At 54.3% G+C, this 20,280-nt stretch overlaps 1 protein-coding gene across 18 annotated transcripts in view; it reads left to right on the top strand.

Annotated features, from left to right (window-relative positions):
• The window catches only part of Shank2 (SH3 and multiple ankyrin repeat domains 2), a 534,108-nt gene that overhangs the window by 498,744 nt on the left and 15,084 nt on the right, over positions 1–20,280 (top strand). For 5 of the 18 annotated variants that reach the window (XM_087205461.1, XM_087205463.1, XM_087205462.1 and 2 more), the window contains 7 exons: positions 3,398–3,533; positions 4,236–4,316; positions 5,945–5,965; positions 12,714–12,844; positions 14,704–14,815; positions 15,743–15,763; positions 17,224–19,630. In XM_087205461.1, coding sequence (XP_087061587.1) covers positions 3,398–3,533; positions 4,236–4,316; positions 5,945–5,965; positions 12,714–12,844; positions 14,704–14,815; positions 15,743–15,763; positions 17,224–19,630 — 2,909 coding nt within the window. Of the gene's footprint in view, positions 1–3,397; positions 3,534–4,235; positions 4,317–4,544; positions 4,554–5,944; positions 5,966–12,713; positions 12,845–14,703; positions 14,816–15,742; positions 15,764–17,223; positions 19,631–20,280 lie in introns of all 18 variants that reach the window. The other 13 variants (XM_087205465.1, XM_087205472.1, XM_087205475.1 and 10 more) reach the window with 8 other exon arrangements.

Raw genomic sequence — 20,280 nt, 5'->3', positions numbered from 1 at the left:
AACATCCAGGCACCTCAGATCTCAGGCACCCCTTTTGAGGGCCCAGCCTACCTGGGCAGAGGCACTATGGCTGTGCAAAGGTAGCACTAGGATGGAATCTGAGCTGTTGGCTGCACAACACTCAGGACCCGGAAGGACAGGTGGTTCTGGAGACACTGAGCCCCTCAGCCTCTGCACCTCATCATCTTCCATTTCCATAGGTTTCTGGGCACAGGCATGAGCCCACAAAGTTGCCTAAGAGTCTGTAATAAGCACTTTATTTCTTTTTCACCTCCCCAGTTGGTGGTAGCATCTGCCTTTTACCTTCAGAGAAAAGGGCTCCCATCTCCTTGACCCTCCCCAGGCACAAGAGCAAACCTCCGCTTCCTAAGCAGCCAAGGGCCAGCCCTGGCCAAGGTCACAGGAAAGCAATGTCCAGCTACCAACAGACACAGAAGATTCTAGAGGACAAGGACTCTAGAGAGTCTGGCCCCAGGCTTTGAGGGCCGTGGGCAGCAGTAGGGCTGCACAGGGCTGGACTGGCCATCAGAGGCCAGGTCCCACCCCTCATCCCAGAGTTCCCAGCAGACACATGATCCCTCAGGAGATGAGCCCTGCTCCTGCACTGCTGAGCCTAATGCCAGCCCCTCCACTCCCTGAGCCTCAGACAGAGGACACCCCACAGATGGCTGGCAGATGGAAGGTGATAGTGCTTCCCCTCAGGAACCCTGTTCAATACCTGGCATTTGGGTTCCATCCTCAGCAAGGCAACTGGTCACAACTCAACACCAAGCAGGACTAACCCTAGGAATGTTGTGGATGGGCAGTTGGAGGCTCTCTGCTACCAGCTAATTTGCCAGGGGCCCCTCTCTCCGAGGATGCTGGCCTCTGATTCCTGAGCCCAGGCAGGGACTCTCTTCCTCCCAGGTGCCTCCCACAACTGCAGAGGTGCCTAACTCTCAGATGCCCCAGTCAGAAACAAGGGTAGGCTTGTCCTGCCTTCCCTAGATCCAGGGATGGTTTCCATACCTCACGTTGCCACCCCTCATGCTTCCCCCACCCAGGCTCCTCTGCACCACTGTCCTTGGCATAGACTCTGTCCCCACCCTTAGCTAGCTGCTCTTTCTACTTCCACTCCAGAAGCAGAGTGACCCGTGGTCCTAAAACGTGAATCAGAGCTTGCCACTCCCTGGCCCAAAGGTAACTCTTCACCCTGGTGTTCAAGCCACTTGAATCCCACTGCCCTTTCTGCTGCCTTTCCCTTGCTGGCTCTGCTCTGGCTAACAGGCTGTCCTAAAGACCTGTCAAACTCCTCTTCGATGGATTTGATGGAGTGACCTCCCTGTCATTCCTCATACCGCCTTGCCTGACCCTTTGCATGGTGCATACCCCCACTCTTGCAGTCTCTATGTTCTCAGCTGGTGCTCGCCACATCTGACATTATAATATGCTCGCTTACAGGGGGTCAGGTGGCTCCCCCATGAGAACACAAGCTCTGGATAGCAGGGACAGATTGTGTGTTGAAATCACACCTGTACCTCCCAGCTTTCAGTGGGCACTCAGAACAAAAGCTCTGGGAAGACACGAACAAAACAGTGAGTTCCTGAGTGCCGGTCACTGTTCTGGAGTGCAGACAAGGAAGGAGAGGGAGGACCAACAGCAGCCACAGCCTGTAGCCTGTGCTCCATCTGTCTCTGAGCTAGCACAGTCTGAGCATTAAGTGTGGCCAAGTTAGGCTGGTTGTTCCCACCCATTGTGAGTTCCCCACTACCCTTTTCCACTCAGCCCTTTTCACTTCCTAAGTTAACCAGGTTTCCCAGCTATGGGCCGAGCAAGCGAGCAAGTCAGGGAGGAGAGCTGCCAGAGTCACTCTGCACACACCACCCTGTCCTCACCTAGATGGTCCCTCTCCAGTGCTGAGAGTGCTCCTGGGACAGGACAGAAACCATGCCAGCTAGGGTGAAACAGATGAGCCAATCCAAGTTGGATGATGACAAAGCAGCAGCCATGGCAACTATGTCCCCACTGTGAGGATCAGCCGGCTGCCTCAGGCTTCTCATCCAGGTCTGGATACTCAGGGTATTAGATTGGCGACAATTCATCAAGCACACTTGGACTGTATTGACTCTTCTGAGGGCACACATTGATTAACATTTTAAAGAATCCATAGCAGAAGTGCAGCAATGTGGTGGCTGACAACTGCGAAGGGACGGGTTTCAGTATGAGTGCAGGAACTGGTCTTGGACTTCACTGTGCAGTGGGTTCATTCTCCCACCTCCCGCTAGAAGCACCATGTGGTGGGCCGGGCAGCAGAGCTGCAGGACAGGTGCCAGGCTCACTGTCGAGGTGCAGTGAGGGCTGGGCATTTCCATGGCAGTGTCTGAAAATTGCAGCTAGGTCATGTACACAGTGGGCAAGGCAGGGGTGTTGCTCCCAGCAGCTGCCAGTTTCCTTGGGGAGTGGACACAGAAGGGATGCTCTATACTTTGCTTGATGCGAAGCACTGAGGCCTGGGGGCCTGAGCCCAGTGTCCCCTGCTGTGGGTATCCCAGAGTCTGTCTTGGCTTCCATGCCCCAGGGGATGTGAGGGGAGGGCCCAACTAGGGTGAAAGAGGGAATAGCTCTGAAAGGGCCCAGAGCTCCTGAACATTGCCACAGTGCCCATGTGGAGGCAGCATCGGGCTCCAAGCATGTGACCCACTGTCCTAGGAGCTCTCAGCAATTTTCCCTCCTCCCCCTAGGACAAGGCAGGGCTCCTCTCTCTTAGCACCTTGAGACAAGCTTTTATGCCAGTGATGGTGAACCTTTTAGAGCTTTCAGTGACAATAAACAGCCCGCTGCGGCTTGTGTGCAATAGGTTCTCCACCACAGTTCACACTATCTCAGACCTACAGGTGGAAGAAAATATAGGGAGCTTCCAGAGGAAATGGGCCGTGTCCCATGTGTTCCCAAAGTACATGAGAAGCAATTAAGCGCCACTTTTCCTCTTTAGTGTGAAAACAGGAAGCTGTCACTCAGCCCCAACCCTGGAAATCACCTGGGTTTCTGCACACCGCCCCTGGATGTGAGAACTACTCCAGGCCCACATGAGAGAGCATGAGAGCACTCGGGTTAAGTCCTGCCCAGCAGCTAGCTGCAGAGTGCTGGCTGGGCCCGGGCCGTGGGCAGATGGAGGTGCTGGCTGTAGGATGCGGGCCTCCCTGGGCACAGCTAAGTAACCTCTCCAGCCACAGCAGCATTCATTCGGGTTTTCTCAAAAGCACCTTTGCCTCCTTTGTCTCCTGAGGATTTCCTCTCACCACCCCCCCACCCCGTGCTGGCCCCTGGATTCAAAAGACCACTTGTCCCCTCAGGCTGCCTGCTGCCTGCCACTCCTTCCTGCTGACCTAGCCACTGATCTGTCCTCGTCTTCCTGCAGGTTAACAATGAGAATGTTGTCAAAGTCGGCCACAGGCAGGTGGTGAACATGATCCGCCAGGGAGGGAATCACCTCGTCCTTAAGGTCGTCACGGTGACCAGAAGTTTGGACCCTGACGACACCGCGAGGAAAAAAGGTGCGTGCCCCTCAAGACTCTCTGCAAGGGGCATGTGTAGGCCCCACGGCAGGGCAGATGGGACCTTCTCTTTAGTTGAACCCCTCCAGAGCACCCAGACATGGCATGAGGCTAGAACTGGCCACCGTGAACATGACATTGACCCAGGGCCACACGCCTGGCCAGGCACAGACCCCACTAGTAAGATGAAGTGAAGAGGCATGGAAGGCCTTTTAGCCACAGAGAGCAGCTATGTAGTGGCACCAAGGAAACCAAATCCTGTGACAGCAGGTCATCCTGGACTTGGAAGAAGATGCACAGAGCAGTGCAGCCAGGGGATAGCACAGGAAGGATGCCTGGAGGAGGGAGCTGAGACAGGAAGGTCAGGTCTGTCTCTCCCTGGAGAACTCTGGCTCTACCTCAGGAGGCCAGTCCCAAGCTTTCCCTAAAGCCCAGCATCAGCTGAGCCAAAAGCCTTTGCAGATGTGACAGGGTGGGAGCAGAAGTGCCCACCTTACTCTATCTTAAGCAAACCCACGGGGCCAGCCCACAGACCCTCCTTGCCACGTGACTCACCCAGGCCACAGCGACGCCTGCCCAGCCTTCCTACCTGCCGGCCTCTGCCCTTACCCCCGTCATTCCCATGTCCGGAAATGTGGGAAGTATATGCACAGTATGGGGCCTTGAAGCAGTTCTCACTCCTGTCTCTGTTTTTCCATCAAGCTCCCCCACCTCCGAAGCGGGCACCAACCACGGCCCTCACCTTGCGCTCCAAGTCCATGACCGCTGAGCTGGAGGAGCTCGGTAAGAGCCACCCCCCAACCCACCCAGCTCATGTTGCCCCTGAGGCCCCAGCCCATGCACGGCCCCTCGCTGGCTTGCTTGTCTCCTTCAGTGACATTGTGCCCCCTCCCTGCCCCGCATGGCTGGGCAGTTCTACATTTGGCATCACCCTTGGGAGCCTGTGGGTGTCTTTATTCTTTCCTGTTTGTCTAACATTGTTTTGTTTTGAATTTTTGGGCCTCTCACTAGTGGACAAAGGTAAGCAGACCTCAGGATCCTGGCAGCAGCTACCCTGCTGTCTAGGGCCCCCACTGATCACCGCCTTGGCCCAGCCTTGGAGGCCTGTGCAGGGTGCTCCCTGACCCAGCCAGGCACAGCTCAGACCTTAAGGCTCCAGCGCTTGGGGTCTTGCCTTGGATGGCATCAGCACACCAAGTTTGGGGGACACCCAGCACCTTAAAAGGTCTGCAAGAAAGAGAGGCTCCAACCATTTGTCCCCATGCTGTAGACTGGGTAAGGTTGACTATTAGCCATGTGGACCATGGTGACCATTAAAAAGGGAACTTTGGAGCAGACCTCTCAGATGCCACTAAATGCATCTCCCCATATAGGGAGCCTCCAGGGAGTCCAGGGACACTTCCGGAAAGAGTAGCTCTGAACTTCAGGATGGTAAGGGAGTAGAAATGCCTGCCCCACTGACAGCAGGCACAGGGCTGGTGAGGGCAAGTCATGTGGGCACAGAAGCCAACCTAAGCTCCTGGCCCAGCAGGCTGTAAGCTGAGTGCCTCTAGTTGGCATCTTGCCTGGGCATCCCTCTCAACCGATGCCAGCCTCCTACTGGAGACCTTTAGGTCTCGCACACGAAAAAACATCAAACACAGAAGAAGCCTTCTTCTTTGCTCTCCCATGGGAGGGGTCTAGCAAACCCTGACCATCCTTCTGGGCCCAGAATACTGAAGTTGGCCAGGCCATCCCTCACTCGTTCTGGGCCTTGGCATACAGCTTTGGTCCTCCGAAAAGGGGTGGGCCTGCTATGTGTCTTCCAGCTTTCTCCTTTTGTCCCATCCTTCACCACCTTCACCATTTTACCCCTTCAAACACAACCCACTGGGGAAACCTCAACAGCATCCTCATGAGGCACATTTTATGGACAAGGAAAGTAGGAATGCTGACAGCAAGTCCAGAGTTGATTTCCCAGGGACCACTGTGGGACCCCCCCCAAGAGGAACAGCAAGCAGCTTATCTTTAAGGGGTGCCACTGCAGGATGTCCTGAGACCTCAGAGCTGTGCAGGGCTTCAGGTGTCCTGAAAACTAACCTGCCACAGGCTGACTTGTATTCCAATCTGTCTTCCTGGAGCTCACTTCCCACTTTGCAGGGTGCTGGTGGGGACAAGGGGTGTAACTAAAGAAGGAAAGAGCCTTTCCACCACTAGGAAGGGGGTTCACAAGCAGGGCAAGGAAGAAAGAGACAACCCAGATCCAGTTCTGGGAAAGCTGAACTTGCAGCTCTTCAGTGGCCCCAGTCCCCTGTCTCCCAGTGCTGGATCCCAGCCTGTTTCCCATGGCCACCCTAAGCTGGCCAAGGCCCCAAGTGTAGGCTGCAGGCTGCTGTCCAGTGGTTCACAGCACTTCCCTTTCTGTTTGCAAGCTGCAGTCCGGAAGAAGAAGGGTAAGGGAAGCCCAAGTGTCTGTCTCCAGTCCTCCTGCGCGTCACACCCCAGTAGAAGAGAAATCCCTCTTGTGACCATCATGTGAAGTCTACAGTGTGCCATGAACCTTGTGTCATCTTCTCCCTGTTTTGATATCTTGCCCAAGGGCCCCGGCCCCGGAACATGTCCCATTTTGGTCTGTTCAGTCTGCTTGACTTCTTCTGTCTGTGACCACCTTGACGTCTCCAGTATTTCCCCGAGCTGTGTCCATGTCAACATGACCGTGAAGCTACTGCAAACCCCTGGTGGTCACAGCTGGATTTGCCATGGCTAGGCAGAGGCTTTGGCACTCCCAGTGGGGGTGGGCAAACACTGCCCCTTTCAACACACTGAAAGTTTCCTTTGAGCTGTGGCAGAGGCAGCTTGGGCCTTCTGACCCACCATGCGGTGAGATGGGAGGGGAGAGATGGTGTGGCTGTGAGCACCCATGATGCCAGGTCCACATGTACCCTGAGAACAGAGCCCTTTCCTTCTGCAGCAGTAGCCACATCTTGGATGTTTCTCGCCAGACTGCTTGAGATAGTTAAGAAAGCACTCTCCAGCGGTACACTGAATAAGACCTTTGCCTGAACAATTACAAGCAGCACTCTCAATTCAAAACCACTTTTCCCTTGGGCTGTAGGCACTGCATCCAGAGCATGCCACAGATATAGACTCCTGGTCACTGAAATGGGCGGGGGGAGGGGCTACTAGAGACCAACAGGGCCAATATCAGGGCAGGACAGGCTCCCTAAAGTAGGAGGCAGAGCCTCTGTGGCCTGCCCTCCCCTCTCCTCTCCGACCCTTCAATGCTAGCAGTCTTCCTGCAGCAACTTAGGCCTTCATACCATGCCAGGCTACCCAGGATGCTCCTAGCAGGCTTTCTAGGTCATCCCTGTGTCAAGGACAAGGTGGATGCCCAGATATGGGACATCCTTTTTTATGAGGGTCCTGGGGTTACTCTTCTATATGACCCCTTGCCCTGCTGAAGAAGGCACAGTACTATAGGCTCCCAGAGACCCAGGTATCACACAGCTAGCTAAGAACAGACCACTGTCAAAAAGGCTTCAGGACCCAGGACAGTGAGGCCTCAGTGGGTACCTCCTATGGACTGCGCTGGAGGACCCACGGGACAGAAGCCAGGGCAGATCCTCGCTGAGGACAAGCAAGAGTACTGGACAGTGGAAATCCCCCTTCTGTTTGAACATCTGAGGAAACTGCCTGCAGATAAAATGCCCCCCCCCAGGTCAGAACAGGAGTGAGGGTGGGCAAGAAGATCCCACAGGGCCCAGCAGCTGAGACCCAGCCCAGGGTTCTGGGGGGGAACCAGGTGGGCCCAAGGGAACTGAGGAACACCCACAGCCTTGGAGTATTGCATGGGCTCCAGTGCCATGGCCCCTGCCAACTTGAAGCCTCTGCTCCCCTCTGTGCACTGGAGACCATGCCTCACAGCAGGTACAAGGGGAAGGCTCCACTTCTTTGGGAGGACCAGCCTAACCTGTCAGGTCCTGTCACCTCATGTCCTGCCCTACACCTTGACCACAGACTTCCAGCCTCCAAAGCTGGGAGGATAAGTGTCTATCCTTTTGAGCCATCTTGTTTGTGGCTTGTTTCTGCAACATTAAGAGGTTCCTGCAAAAGTGAAGCAGCCTCAAATCCCAGCTGTCCTCAGCAAGGCATGGTACTTTGCTTGCTAATCCTGAGTTTTCACAGGGATCCTTTCCTAGTCCCCAGATACCATGCTGCACGCAGGCCCCACGGCAAACATGACTGCCTTGCCATCCAAGCTCTCATGAACACACAACCACCGAGGGTGGCTCTGGTAGAAGCGGAAGTAGAGTTAGCAGGGGGAGGGGAGGCAGTTGTGAAGGGAACCATGACTTCCAACCCTGCTAGGCACCCCTGTCTGCACCCACAGACCCTATTCCTGGGAAGGCATGTGGCTTTTGGAGCCTGCAGGCCCACTGGAGCCCAGACCACCCAGGCAGCTTCTTCACTGCCTCTTCGGAGAACAGACCAGAGGCAGCTTGTCTGGTGCTATGGTATTTTGTTTTCCTGCTAGAAGTAGTGCCGCAGAGGAAACCTGCACTGTGCTCTCACCCTGAGCTGCGTGTGGGATGCCGCCTTGCATAGGGAGCAGCACCAGTGATTCAGGTACATATGAAGGGAGAGAGCGGTGGCCACCTTACACACAGCCATGGGACATGGGCTAGAGTCACCTTGGTGGGGCTGTCCTTATCCATTGGAGAATCGGGAGGCTCGGTCAGCAGGCACCCCTCAGGGCCTGTGGTTCCCTGTCTCCCTCCATGCTGTGGCAGTTAGGGTTGCTTCCTCCCAGTTTGGGGACTCTGTCCCACAAAGCGTACAACATTTGGCTCAGTGAGCACAGGACAGCAGCAGGCGGTCTCCAACATGAGGGGACCGTACTCCCTCTGGCAATTCACGAGGCCCAGACAGCTTACAGGCTGGGAGACCCGGTTGCAGGCAGGGCAGGCGGTGCTTCACCCCTGAGAAATGTGACTGCGACACCCCAACCAGCCTGACAAACACACCACCTCCCTCCCAAGCCATTCTTTCCTGCACCCAGAAGTTAGCAACTTATGGCCCCTCAGCAACACAGCTGTCCTCTAAAGAGATCCTAAATTTGCTTAGAGAATTAAAACAGGTCACTGCTGGAGCATTCATCAGCTCATTAGCCGTTTGTTTTTCTTAAGATTTGACAGTTTTCAAATCTGTCTGCAGGACTGTTTTCAGTCACCAAGTACTTCATTTTACCACTGCAGGGGGCTGGACTCAATAATCCTCTTCTTAAAACCTAGTCCTTGAATAGAGACCCAGTTCCAAGCTTTTGTAAATCAAGCCTAATCCTCACGAGCCTGCCAGCACAGAATGGGAAACAGGAACTTGTAGTCTCACGCTTTTCTCAAAGGTCTTCATGTTCCAGTAAACAAGATCTCACAGATGGGGGCTGAGTGGTCAGGCCCCCGGCTCCCATTGGTCAGTGAATCAGGGGGATGGGGTTGTCCCTCTAGTCATCTGAATCTCACAAACGTCACAATCTCTATCTTTCAAAGGAACAACAGCCCTGGCCTTACCCCCTCCGTAAACTAGGTTGCTCTCATGGTTCTGTGGACTGGGGATGGAGCCAGAGGCACAAGGATTAAACAGAGACCAGGATGGTCCACATTCAAGGTGACCCTGGTTCCCAGGGATGCACCTCCTGTTGACCACGCCAGCCATCCTGATATAAGGTGAGGATGGTGCCCTGACTTTATGGGCCCTCCCACAGTGTTTCCCAATCAGCTAGGTGAAGCAGATCATTCTGATGGTAACCCTAGAGGTTTTCAAGTAAGTGTTTCGCTGCCTTGGCCCAACAGAGCTAGGCACCCATTTGGATAATAGGTAGGGCCAGGTGAACTTCATTTGAGCTCAAGCTACTGCCTGGTCCCATGGTTCCCACTGGATGGCCTGAAGCATCTCTGACCCACAAGCTGTTTTCTCTGCAAAATGGAACCCCTCCTCCTGCCCCCCAGCTTATAGCCAGGTTCTATGAAGAGAAATGGGATGAAAACCTGAATTCCTACCAGAGTCAAGGACTACTGTTACTGATGGTGACACTCTTGACTCCCCCTAGGCATGCCCACCCTTTGGGCATGTTTTCGGGGTGCCTGCTCCTTTAGGAGACGTGAAGAGTCCAGGTGGTGCCCTGGGATGCTGGGCTATATTCCTCCAGTGCTGTAAGTGGGGATGAGCCCACCCTATGAGCTGCAGAGCTTAATACCAAAGAAACAAACTTCTGGAAGGGCTCAGCGAGGACTAAGAACTTCTCTGAGACTCAGCACCTCAACTCAGCCACAGGAGAGTTGCTCCTGCTGTGCCCCTCACTCACAATGTGCCAGACATATCCCCCACATAGCAAGCCCTGGCTAACAGCCTCCCATGCCACACCCATGCCCAGGGCCTTCTCTACAGGGCCACAGCCCTCTGCATCCTACATCTATGGCCTCCAATTGTGCTCGAAGTTGAAAACCTTCCCTCCCCCAAGCATCCAGTCCCACCTGCTTCCTTCAGCCACTGAGCTCAACCAGCCCAGAAGCCAGGTGCTCCCTGGACCTCTCCCAGATCTCAAATCAAGGGGTCCTGGCCCAGGCATCTGCAGGACATGCAGCCCTGGGCTCAATGCAGGCAGGAGGGAACCTTCACTTCTTCCAACAATGTGTGCAGATGGGAGGCGGCTGGATTCTTCAGCTGCCCCAGAGCCCTCCACCTGGAAAGCCCCACAATGTTTTGTGGGGATTAAGTCACTCCTCCCCTATGTGGGTTCACGTTAGGAGCTTAGATTGCTGGGTCCCCTGGGCCTCGCCATTCACAGGAGGCAGAAGACGGACCAGGGCCAGTACCATGGAAAAGAGCTGATGGCTCTCAGCACTCTGTGAGGTCCTGTCCTCAGTCTCCCTGCAGTGGTGGCATACAGCACCCTGATGCTGGAGAGGTCCTTCCTGGCCCCTGTCTTGGAGGAAGCCATTCTTGAGCCACTAGCAGCTATATCATAGCTGAAGCAAAACCAAAGAGGCAGTGTCAAGGGACCTATATTCTAGGAACAGACCAAATTGGACCTATATGTCTGGGACTGGCTCATCAGAGGAGGGTTCCTACATCACCAGAACCTAAATCAAGGGGTAACAGGCCCAGCAAACAGGCATGGTGGTGGCAGAGGAGACCTATGTTTAATACCAGCCATCAAAGGACACACACGGATCCTAGCCCAGACTCACAAGGGGAAGGCTTCTCACAGGAAGCAGATGGCCGAGATGGCAGCAGGGGGGCACAGGTGATATGGCACAGGGAGGAAGAAAAGTCAGGCAGATGCTCCAGCAAGAAAAGCTGGACCCTGGAGGGTGACGAAGAAGCCCTGGACACAGGACCCTGGACACTGCCAACAGCAACAAGGTTGGGCATTTCTTACCATACCCCCAGAGGGGCAGGTGCTCACCACGCACAGGGGGAAATCTGTGTTTCCCAAGGAGCCAGAGAAGACACTGTGAGAGGCACGTGCAGAGGGGCTGGGTGAGCCTGCAAGCCCCATCGTCTGCTGGATGAGAGTGAAGGAAGCAAGAATCTGAGAGCACCTGCTGGGCTCACTGGGGCGGGGCCAGCAGAGAAAGGGTAAAGTCCTCCTTGCCCTGCATGACTTATAGAACATCCTACTAGCAAGTAAACCAGGATCATGGTACAGACCAGGGGCCACAAAACTTCCCCTAAAGGGCCAATGACTGTTTGGGCTCTACAGGTCACGTAGTCCCTTGCACATCCTTCCTCTTTTTCTACCTCTACAAATATGAAAACTGCTCAGGCTAAGAGCATGCAAGAGCTGGTGAGGGCAGGATATGGCCTGCAGCTGTCACTTACAGACCCCTGGAACCTGGCACCTTGTCTGGAATTAGCCATCTTCCACCAAGTCAGAGCTGTGAGGGTACTGGCTGCTCTGAGAGGTCAAGGGATCATGACATGTGCCAGCCAGTTCCCACCCTGACACACTCCCTTCCCTCTCTCCCCTGCCTGATGTGTGTGTGAGGGGAGCTGTTTGGTTTGGCCTGAGCCTGCCTTCTCGAACTTTGGTACTTTCATCCTGGGCTTCTTTGAGCAGTCTGTGGCTCCAGGGAACTCTGCCAGTGCATCAGCTCCTCTTACGAAGCTGCCTTTGCAACTGGCTACCATAGGAGCTTGAGGAATAACTTGGAGACAGGGCCTTCTCACCTGGCACTCGTTTCAGAGGGAGCCACCAGGCCCCAGGAACAGGCTGGAATTGCTGAGAGAAGGTCTTGGGGCTCACAGACAGATTGTTTGGAATAGCCTGCTGCTCCTGCTCCTGCTCCTGCTCCTCCCCAGAGTGCTCATGAGGAGCACAACTGGGTCAGCTAGGGCACTTTCCAAGTGCACAAGGGCAGGCCCAGGGTCACTCTGTAGGTCTGAGGGAATAGAGTCCCTATGCTCCAATAGCCTGAGAAAGGCCCTTACACCTGATCTCTGATCTGCCAGAGGCAGAGCCAGGCATCAGGCCAGTTCTAGGATGCGTTTCAGTTTTCAAATTAAAACAGGTTATGTTTTAAATTTCCTTTTTTAAACCTTTGTAATTTCTTAGGGTCACTTAAACCTTTGGCTTTCTTTTTCAAGAAAAAAATGGGGATGTTCTACTGTGAGGAGAATAAACAAGAACTTCGTTATGCAACATGTGCTAACATATCTGGGGCTTCTGGCACCCAACCTGGCTTCCTAAGTGCACCCTATCAAAGCCCCAGCTTTGGGTGCAGCCCCTATCTTGGAAACTGCATTTCGTTACAAAAGGGAACCATGAATCGGAGTCACTTTTAAAAGTCCCAGAAGTTAGAAAATACGAATAAGAATAAATTCCACTGGTGAGAATAAAGTGAATCGCTGAAGGAAGGAGAGCTCCAGGGCCCTGGTGCGCGGCACTGCCCATGGAGGAGGCCAAGTTGTTGAGTCTTCTCCACCATCTGAGTCCGGGTCACCCTAGGGCATGAGGTCAGGAGGACGAAGGGTGCTGTGGCAGGAATGCATGGGACAGGGAGAGACGCATGCATGCTCCCTATGTGACAGGCTCACCTGCAATTTCAGGCACTGGAGCACTCGCTGCGCTTCCGCTCTCCTAACTGTATTCACCCTCCTGACTGGGCTATGGCCACTCTAATCCCCACCGTTCTGTTGCAGATAAACCAGAAGAGATAGTTCCGGCCCCCAAACCTTCCCGGACTGCTGATAACGTGGCCGTGGAGTCAAGAGTGGCGACCATCAAGCAGCGGCCCACCAGCCGGTGCTTTCCAACGGTCTCAGATATGAATGTGAGTGGCTGCGCCCCTGGGACTGTGGGCTCGGGGCCTGGTGGACTGGGAAGCAGTCAGGTAGGACTCAGCATGAGTGCAGAGGGCTGTCTCAGAACGGTGGTCCATGCCCCCTCACTGTGCAAGCTCAGAGCCAAATCCAAGGGGACACAGGATGAATAGCCTAGTCCAGTGCAAGACCTGCAGTGTGGGCACAGAGCAGCCAGAGCCCAAGCCTCCTTTACCTGCACTCTCAGCTCTATTACTCGGCCCCGAGCCTTGAGGGCGTCCCTCCACAAGCTCGGCTGAGGGTTTGTGAGCTGTGGACATAAAGGACCTTGGAAGTAGACCTCAGACAGAGGGATCTGGACTCCTCATTACTCCAGGATCAAAGCAGCTGTCTGGCCAGAAGTGCAGGCAGTGGTCCTCTGCAAGCAGAGGCCTCTACACAAACATCTAGCCAAACATCTAACGAAGGCTGAGACTGGGCTCAGGTCAGGTATCCTTACAGTGCCTCCTTCCCCGGGCCATCAGGCGTGATCCTCAGCTAGGGAAAGGCCATGGGCTGCTGACACCCTGCCTCCAGCGTGTCCTGGCAAGGTCAAGGCCTCTCATACCTCTGGGTCACTTCTCACTTTCCCACAGGCAGCCAGCCATCAGTGCCTCTCTTGGCACCTGGAACCAGGCCCAAGCACTACCTGTTATGGTTACTTGGCTTAGTATTTTCTTTGGTCCAGTTTCAAATGGGCTTAGTTTAATCTAGCCTTTTTAAACAATAAACGCCTACAAATATCATAGTTTTGACTTGAGAGTTATGTAACAGATATTAAAATAAACACCACTGTTAATGATTCAAATCTGTGTGCTCCCTTCAGTCCTCACCTCCAAAACTTCAGGAGGTAGCACCCCATTCCTGGACACACCCACATGCCCCACCTAGTCCATGACCGTCTCCAACCCCTGACCAGCCCTTAGGGGCAGGTGCCCTTGACCTCCCAAGGGCCAGGTTCTGGCTTCTGTCCCCAGACTCAGGGCTACAGGGTGAGACAGGCAAAGACTAAGGTGCCTGGGCAGGTCTACCTCCAGGCCAGGATCATACAAGTGCGCACATAAACATGCTTCCAGTGAAAGTTTGCATTTGGATTGTTCTGAGCCCCTCTGTAGGTGGCAGAGCACTGGTTGTCCAGCAGTTTCAGTTCTGCCTACAAAGCAGTGCCAATGGAAAGGCTGAGTGAACAGGCTGAGGTGTGCAGGGACTCTGCCTTCAAGATGGACCAGAGAACTCTCAGCATTTCCTAGAGCAGGGCTGAGGAAGGAGGACGCCAGGAATAGCTTCCTCCCTTGGGCTCAGTGCCACCGTCCAGAAAAATCTCACAGCTCACTCAGGCTGCCCAGCACAACTTACCACCTGCACAATGCATGGTATTTGGTCACCTTGATGCATACTGTGGCATGTACTGGCCTGTTTTACAGAGGAGGAAAACAAAGGCCGAGGTCACAGGGCATATGGAGAGTAAGGTTGTGGGCCGAGGGCAGACCCCACTGCTCTGTGGTCTTTCCCTCAGGACATCTATCCTGGCCCTATTCTCTGAGATGTGTCTGCCCAGCTGGTCTAGTGAATGACGTCACAGTGACCTCAGCTCCTCAGAGCAGGACCTGTTGGCACCTCACACCATTAATGCTAAGGAGAAAGGCTCAGGGAGGGCTCTTCCCTAGGTTCATAGTGCTGGTCATGAGGAGTCACTAGAGACTTCACACTGCTCCTGAGGAAGCCAGTGACGAGCACCTGCTGTGTCCAGAGCTCACTTGCTGCCCTCTGGCCATCACCATATGAGTGGGCTGGCCAGGGCCATGTCTCACCCTGGCTTTTGGGTTTGCAGTCCGTGTATGAACGCCAAGGGATCGCTGTGATGACACCTACTGTTCCTGGGAGCCCAAAAGGCCCATTTCTGGGCCTTCCTCGAGGTACGATGCGAAGGCAGAAATCGATAGGTAAGAAGTGTGACCTTCACCCGAAGAAGTTGCTCCTTGGCTTTCACATGTAGCCCTCAGAGCCCCTTGGGAATTCTGACCTCCGGGCCCCCCAGGTTGCCCTGGCATCCTTGCCATGCCAATCCCCATGAGGCCTATCCACCAAAAAACAGGCACCTGGCCTTGCCTGCTGGCTAGCCATTTGAACATAGCAAGGGTATGAATCTTTCCACCCCAATGGATACAAAATCCATGTGGGTTCTCTAATTCTGAAGCCAGTTTATTTGGGACAATACCAGTGGGGTGAAGGGGAACATATGCCGGGAAGGACAGTGAGGGGAGGACCAGAGTGGACAGGGTGAGTGGACTTCCTACAGTCCTAAATTCGTAGGATGAGCTCAACAGACATACTTCTCCGGGTGGCTGGGTCAGGTTCTTGAACTCTAATGAAACAGTGCACTCTGTGTTGTAGAAAAATGGCCTACCTTCCTTGTAACATCCCAGTCATTCCCACAGACTCTGTGACAGGTCCAGGTAAACTGGACCCCTTGAGACGGTCCCTTTGGGAGTGAATCCAGCATTGCCTTTACCATGTAAACTCCTAGAAGCCAAGCCCACTGCCGGACACGGTGAACCCTTGCTATATAAAGAGAAGAGTGTGTGCAGCTGCTGCCCCGTCCTCCAGCCTCGCCCAGCCTGCCCGGGGAACAGGGTTCTGTGTGTCTGGAACCACCTCCTGGCAATGCCACTAGAGACAGGACTCATTTGTTCTGGTTTAAGGAGGATGACAGTAAGCAGCAACTGAGCATTAGGTGACCATGGTGGTGTCTGCTGCTCGTCAAGCTTGCCCACTCCCAACGTACTCAGGGCTTCTGGCAAAGCTGCACACCCACCATGTTGTATGACTGCATCCTTACTGGTTAATAACAATTGATTTCCTCCTGTCAGACAGCAGAATCTTTCTATCAGGTTAGTGAATGCCTCCAGTTTGGAATCTGTAATTTGAATGTACCCCAGTTTACTGTATAAGGTGTATTCTTAAATTATTACTCCTTGGGAACTTAAATGTCAGGCAACCAACACAGAGAAAATGGTCAACACAGATGCCTTTAGCAACCAATCATGGCAATGCCAAATTATCCTCCCATAAGGAGTATGTTAAATTTGGAATACCCTTATCAAATGAAAGTTTTTATTGGAATAAATGATTGTAGTTTGTCTTAGGAAATTTTTTTAAGTTCAAGTAATTTGTTTTGTTGCCTCTAAAAACCTGCATGCCCCCATGAGACCCTGGTCCTTGGTGTCACTGTGTGTTGCTTCTGTCCATGTGTTCATGTCTTAGACTGCTGCACAGTCTGGAGTCATACAACTGGCACACCCAGCTAGCTGCACTACAGCCACCTTCAACATCCACATGCTTCCATTAGTCACGTCTCAGAACATGGCTTTGATCAGTGCTAAATCAGCTGAACTTGGGTTCTGGTGATCACAATGACCCTCCATACCCCTCAGCCCAGCTCTGGAGGGTCCAGTCTGCACCAGCATGGAGCTCACCAGGTCCCCTGGGAAACAATGTTCAGAGTCCTGCTCCTTCGTGGGCTGAATGAAGTCATTAGTTAAGAAGGATCAAGGCTCACTACCCTCAAGGGCATGTTCCAGAACCCCCAAGCCAGGGCCTCATAGCCATCATGCTGTGGGCCCAGGAGACTCCAGTATGCACACAGCCCTCCATATGCCCCAGACAAGCCAGGTGACAGAAGGGGTTTGTGTCACCTTAGAACCAACATGGCGATACCAACACCTCTTTTCAGTATGCACAGGACCCTAAGAGGCAGACACTCCCCTAAGGGGTGGCAGGTCTGCCTGCACACATGGGCCAGAACATGAGTACTCAGAAGCCACCTGAGCAGCAACATAGTCCATGGCTGTGTGTGCCATGTAAGCAGATGCCCTGTGCCCTCCAATGGGCAAGGGATTACCTCAGGCCTCCAGGAGTACTTGTCAAGTCTGACAGGGACAAAGAAGGAAGGTTCTCGGTCTAGCTAGCCCACTCCACCCTAAGAGTGCACTCATACAGACATACACACACACATGCACATGCAGGCATGAGGAGCTTTGGCAGGTGGGTTCAGCCTAGAGAGCTGCACACAGCCTGGCACTGGGCCCTCACTGCCCCGGCTTTGTGCTGGGCACCCCACGTCCTGGAGAATGGCTCACTGCACCCCCTGCACCTGTCTTCTTTCTTCCTGTTTTTTGGCTTGAAGTGGGCCATATAACTAACCTCTCAGCTTTGTGGCTTGTGCTGTGTTTCATAACAAGTGTACATTGTCTAAGTTTGTGGAGATGTCATGGATTGCAAAATCCTAAAAACTTTAGTAGGGTTTTGCTTATTGTTATAATTTAAAACTAAACCTGTTTTCTACTCATAGGAATAACAGAGGAAGAGCGACAATTTCTGGCCCCTCCGATGCTGAAATTCACCAGAAGCCTGTCCATGCCAGACACCTCGGAGGATATTCCCCCTCCACCGCAGTCTGTGCCCCCGTCTCCACCACCACCTTCCCCCACCACCTACAACTGCCCCAAGTCCCCGACTCCAAGAGTCTATGGGACGATTAAGCCCGCATTCAATCCAAATTCCATCGCCAAGGTGTCTCCTGCCACTAGGTCTGACACAGTGGCCACCATAATGAGGGAAAAGGGGATGTTCTACAGGAGAGAGCTGGACCGCTACTCCCTGGACTCAGAAGACCTCTACAGTCGGAACGCCACCCCCCAGGCCACCTTCCGCAACAAGCGGGGCCAGATGCCTGAGAACCCATACTCAGAGGTAGGGAAGATCGCAAGCAAAGCTGTCTATGTGCCCGCCAAGCCTGCTAGGCGGAAGGGCATGCTGGTGAAGCAGTCCAACGTGGAGGACAGCCCCGAGAAGACATGCTCCATCCCCATCCCCACCATCATTGTCAAGGAGCCCTCCACCAGCAGCAGTGGCAAGAGCAGCCAGGGCAGCAGCATGGAGATTGACCCCCAAGCCACAGAGCCACCGGGCCAGCTGCGACCTGATGACAGCTTGACTGTCAGCAGCCCCTTCGCCGCTGCCATTGCTGGCGCTGTCCGTGACCGGGAGAAGCGGCTAGAAGCCAGGAGGAACTCCCCAGCCTTCCTCTCCACCGATCTGGGGGATGAGGATGTGGGTCTGGGGCCGCCCATCCCCCGGGCGCGGCCCTCCAAGTTCCCTGAGGAGGCTGGGTTTGATGATGAGGATGGCTCTGAGCAGCTGGTGTCGCCCACACCAGGGGCATCACCACGGGAGCCTGAAAACCACTTCATGGGTGGTGGTGAGGCTGGAGCTCAGGGAGAGGCTGGGAGGCCCCTGAATTCTGCATCCAAAGCCAAGGGGCCTGAGGGCAGCCCAGCAGCGCCTCCCAAGAGCAGCAGCACAGCCAGCCCTGAGAATTACGTCCATCCGCTCACTGGACGGCTGCTTGATCCCAGCTCCCCGCTGGCCCTGGCGCTGTCCGCAAGGGACCGGGCCATGAAGGAGTCCCAGCAGGGGCCCAAGGGGGAGGCCCCCAAGGCTGACCTCAACAAACCTCTCTACATCGATACCAAAATGCGGCCCAGTGTGGAGACTGGCTTCCCTCCAGTCACCAGGCAGAATACCCGAGGGCCCTTGCGGAGGCAGGAGACGGAGAACAAGTATGAGATGGACCTGGGCAAAGACCGGAGAGGCGAGGACACAAAGAACATGCTCATCAACATCATGGACACAGCGCAGCAAAAGTCAGCTGGCCTGCTGATGGTGCATACCGTGGACGCTACCAAGACAGGTGCCCCCCTGGAGGAGGAAGAGGAAAGAGAGGATGTGCACGTAAAGCCAGACCGCTTGCCCTCCACAGTGCCAGAAGGAGTTTCCGAAACCGAAGGTGCTTTACAGATCTCCGCTGCCCCCGAGCCCACCGCCACACCCGGCAGGACCATGGTGGCGGCAGGCTCCATGGAAGAGGCGGTGGTTTTGCCATTCCGCATCCCTCCTCCCCCTCTGGCATCCGTGGACTTGGATGAGGATTTTATTTTTACAGAGCCATTGCCTCCTCCCCTGGAATTTGCAAATAGTTTTGATATCCCTGATGACCGTGCTGCTTCTGTCCCTGCTCTCACTGATTTGGCAAAGCAGAAGAAAAGTGACACCCCCCCATCCCCTTCGTGGAACTCTGGCCAGCCAGCTAGCTCTGCAGACAGCAAGAAGCCAGCCAGCCTCTCAAACTGTCTGCCCACCTCGTTCCTGCCACCCCCCGAGAGCTTTGACGCAGTCACTGACTCCGGGATAGAAGAGGTGGACAGCCGGAGCAGCAGCGACCATCATCTCGAGACAACCAGCACCATCTCCACAGTGTCCAGCATCTCCACCCTGTCCTCTGAAGGTGGGGAGAGCATGGACACCTGCACGGTCTATGCAGACGGGCAGGCGTTTGTGATTGACAAGCCCCCCGTACCTCCAAAGCCAAAAATGAAACCCATAATTCATAAAAGCAACGCACTTTATCAAGATGCGCTCCTGGAAGAGGATGTAGATAGCTTTGTCATTCCCCCACCTGCGCCCCCACCCCCACCAGGCAGTACCCAGCCGGGGATGGCAAAGGTCATCCAGCCAAGGACCTCCAAGTTGTGGGGTGATGTCACGGAGGTCAAAAGCCCGATTCTCTCAGGCCCAAAAGCAAATGTCATTAGTGAATTGAACTCAATCCTGCAGCAAATGAACCGAGAGAAATCGGCAAAGCCAGGGGAAGGACTGGATTCACCGGCAGGAGCCAAGTCTGCCAGCCTCCCTCCCAGGTAAGTTTGCAGGTGGCAGTATGCAGACTGCATACCGCTATGTGCTGACCAAGAAAAGCCACTGGGGAGAAACCAAGCAGCTGCATGTAGGGGTTTTGCAATTCTCTGATGCTACCCACCCAGTCAGGCATAACCGTGTTTCCCGTGTCATCTTGGACAGCGGGACCGCAGAATCAAGGCAGTCCTGGCAGGACATGTTGCTCCCTCCCTAAGATGAAAGGAGCTCACACACAGCCATCCCCACCACAACTTTCAGAGGGGTTCAGCTCTCTTCTCGGCACCCTCAGACCTTTGCCAGAACCAGACTGAGGCTGGGTGGAACCTTGCCAAAGCCCAAAGCGTACTTTGAGATCAGCCTTGCCGTGCAGGGGATGGTGAGAGGGTGAACATTGTGACTGGGCGCCCCCCACCCAGTCACCCTGGGGAGGGCCTGAGGGCTGGGGGAGGCCTTGAGTCCCAGCTTTCCTGGTGAATTCAGAGTGAAGCACAAGCTTTTCTGCTAGCCCATCCTACCTTGAGGCAGACATCACAGAGGAAAAACCTCTGGTTGTCCCAGCTAACCATTCACAGCATCTGCGGGGTTTAAGTTAATTCCATTGGAACTGAAGGAGGGTGGATGAGGTGTCATTTCTAAATCCAACCAGAAGGCT

Source organism: Heterocephalus glaber, unplaced genomic scaffold (genome assembly GCF_053883595.1).
Source record: "Heterocephalus glaber isolate CG9 unplaced genomic scaffold, H.glaber_assembly_v1.0 deba00000594, whole genome shotgun sequence".
NCBI lineage: Eukaryota > Metazoa > Chordata > Mammalia > Rodentia > Bathyergidae > Heterocephalus > Heterocephalus glaber.
This window is presented reverse-complemented; position numbering and strand designations above follow the sequence as displayed.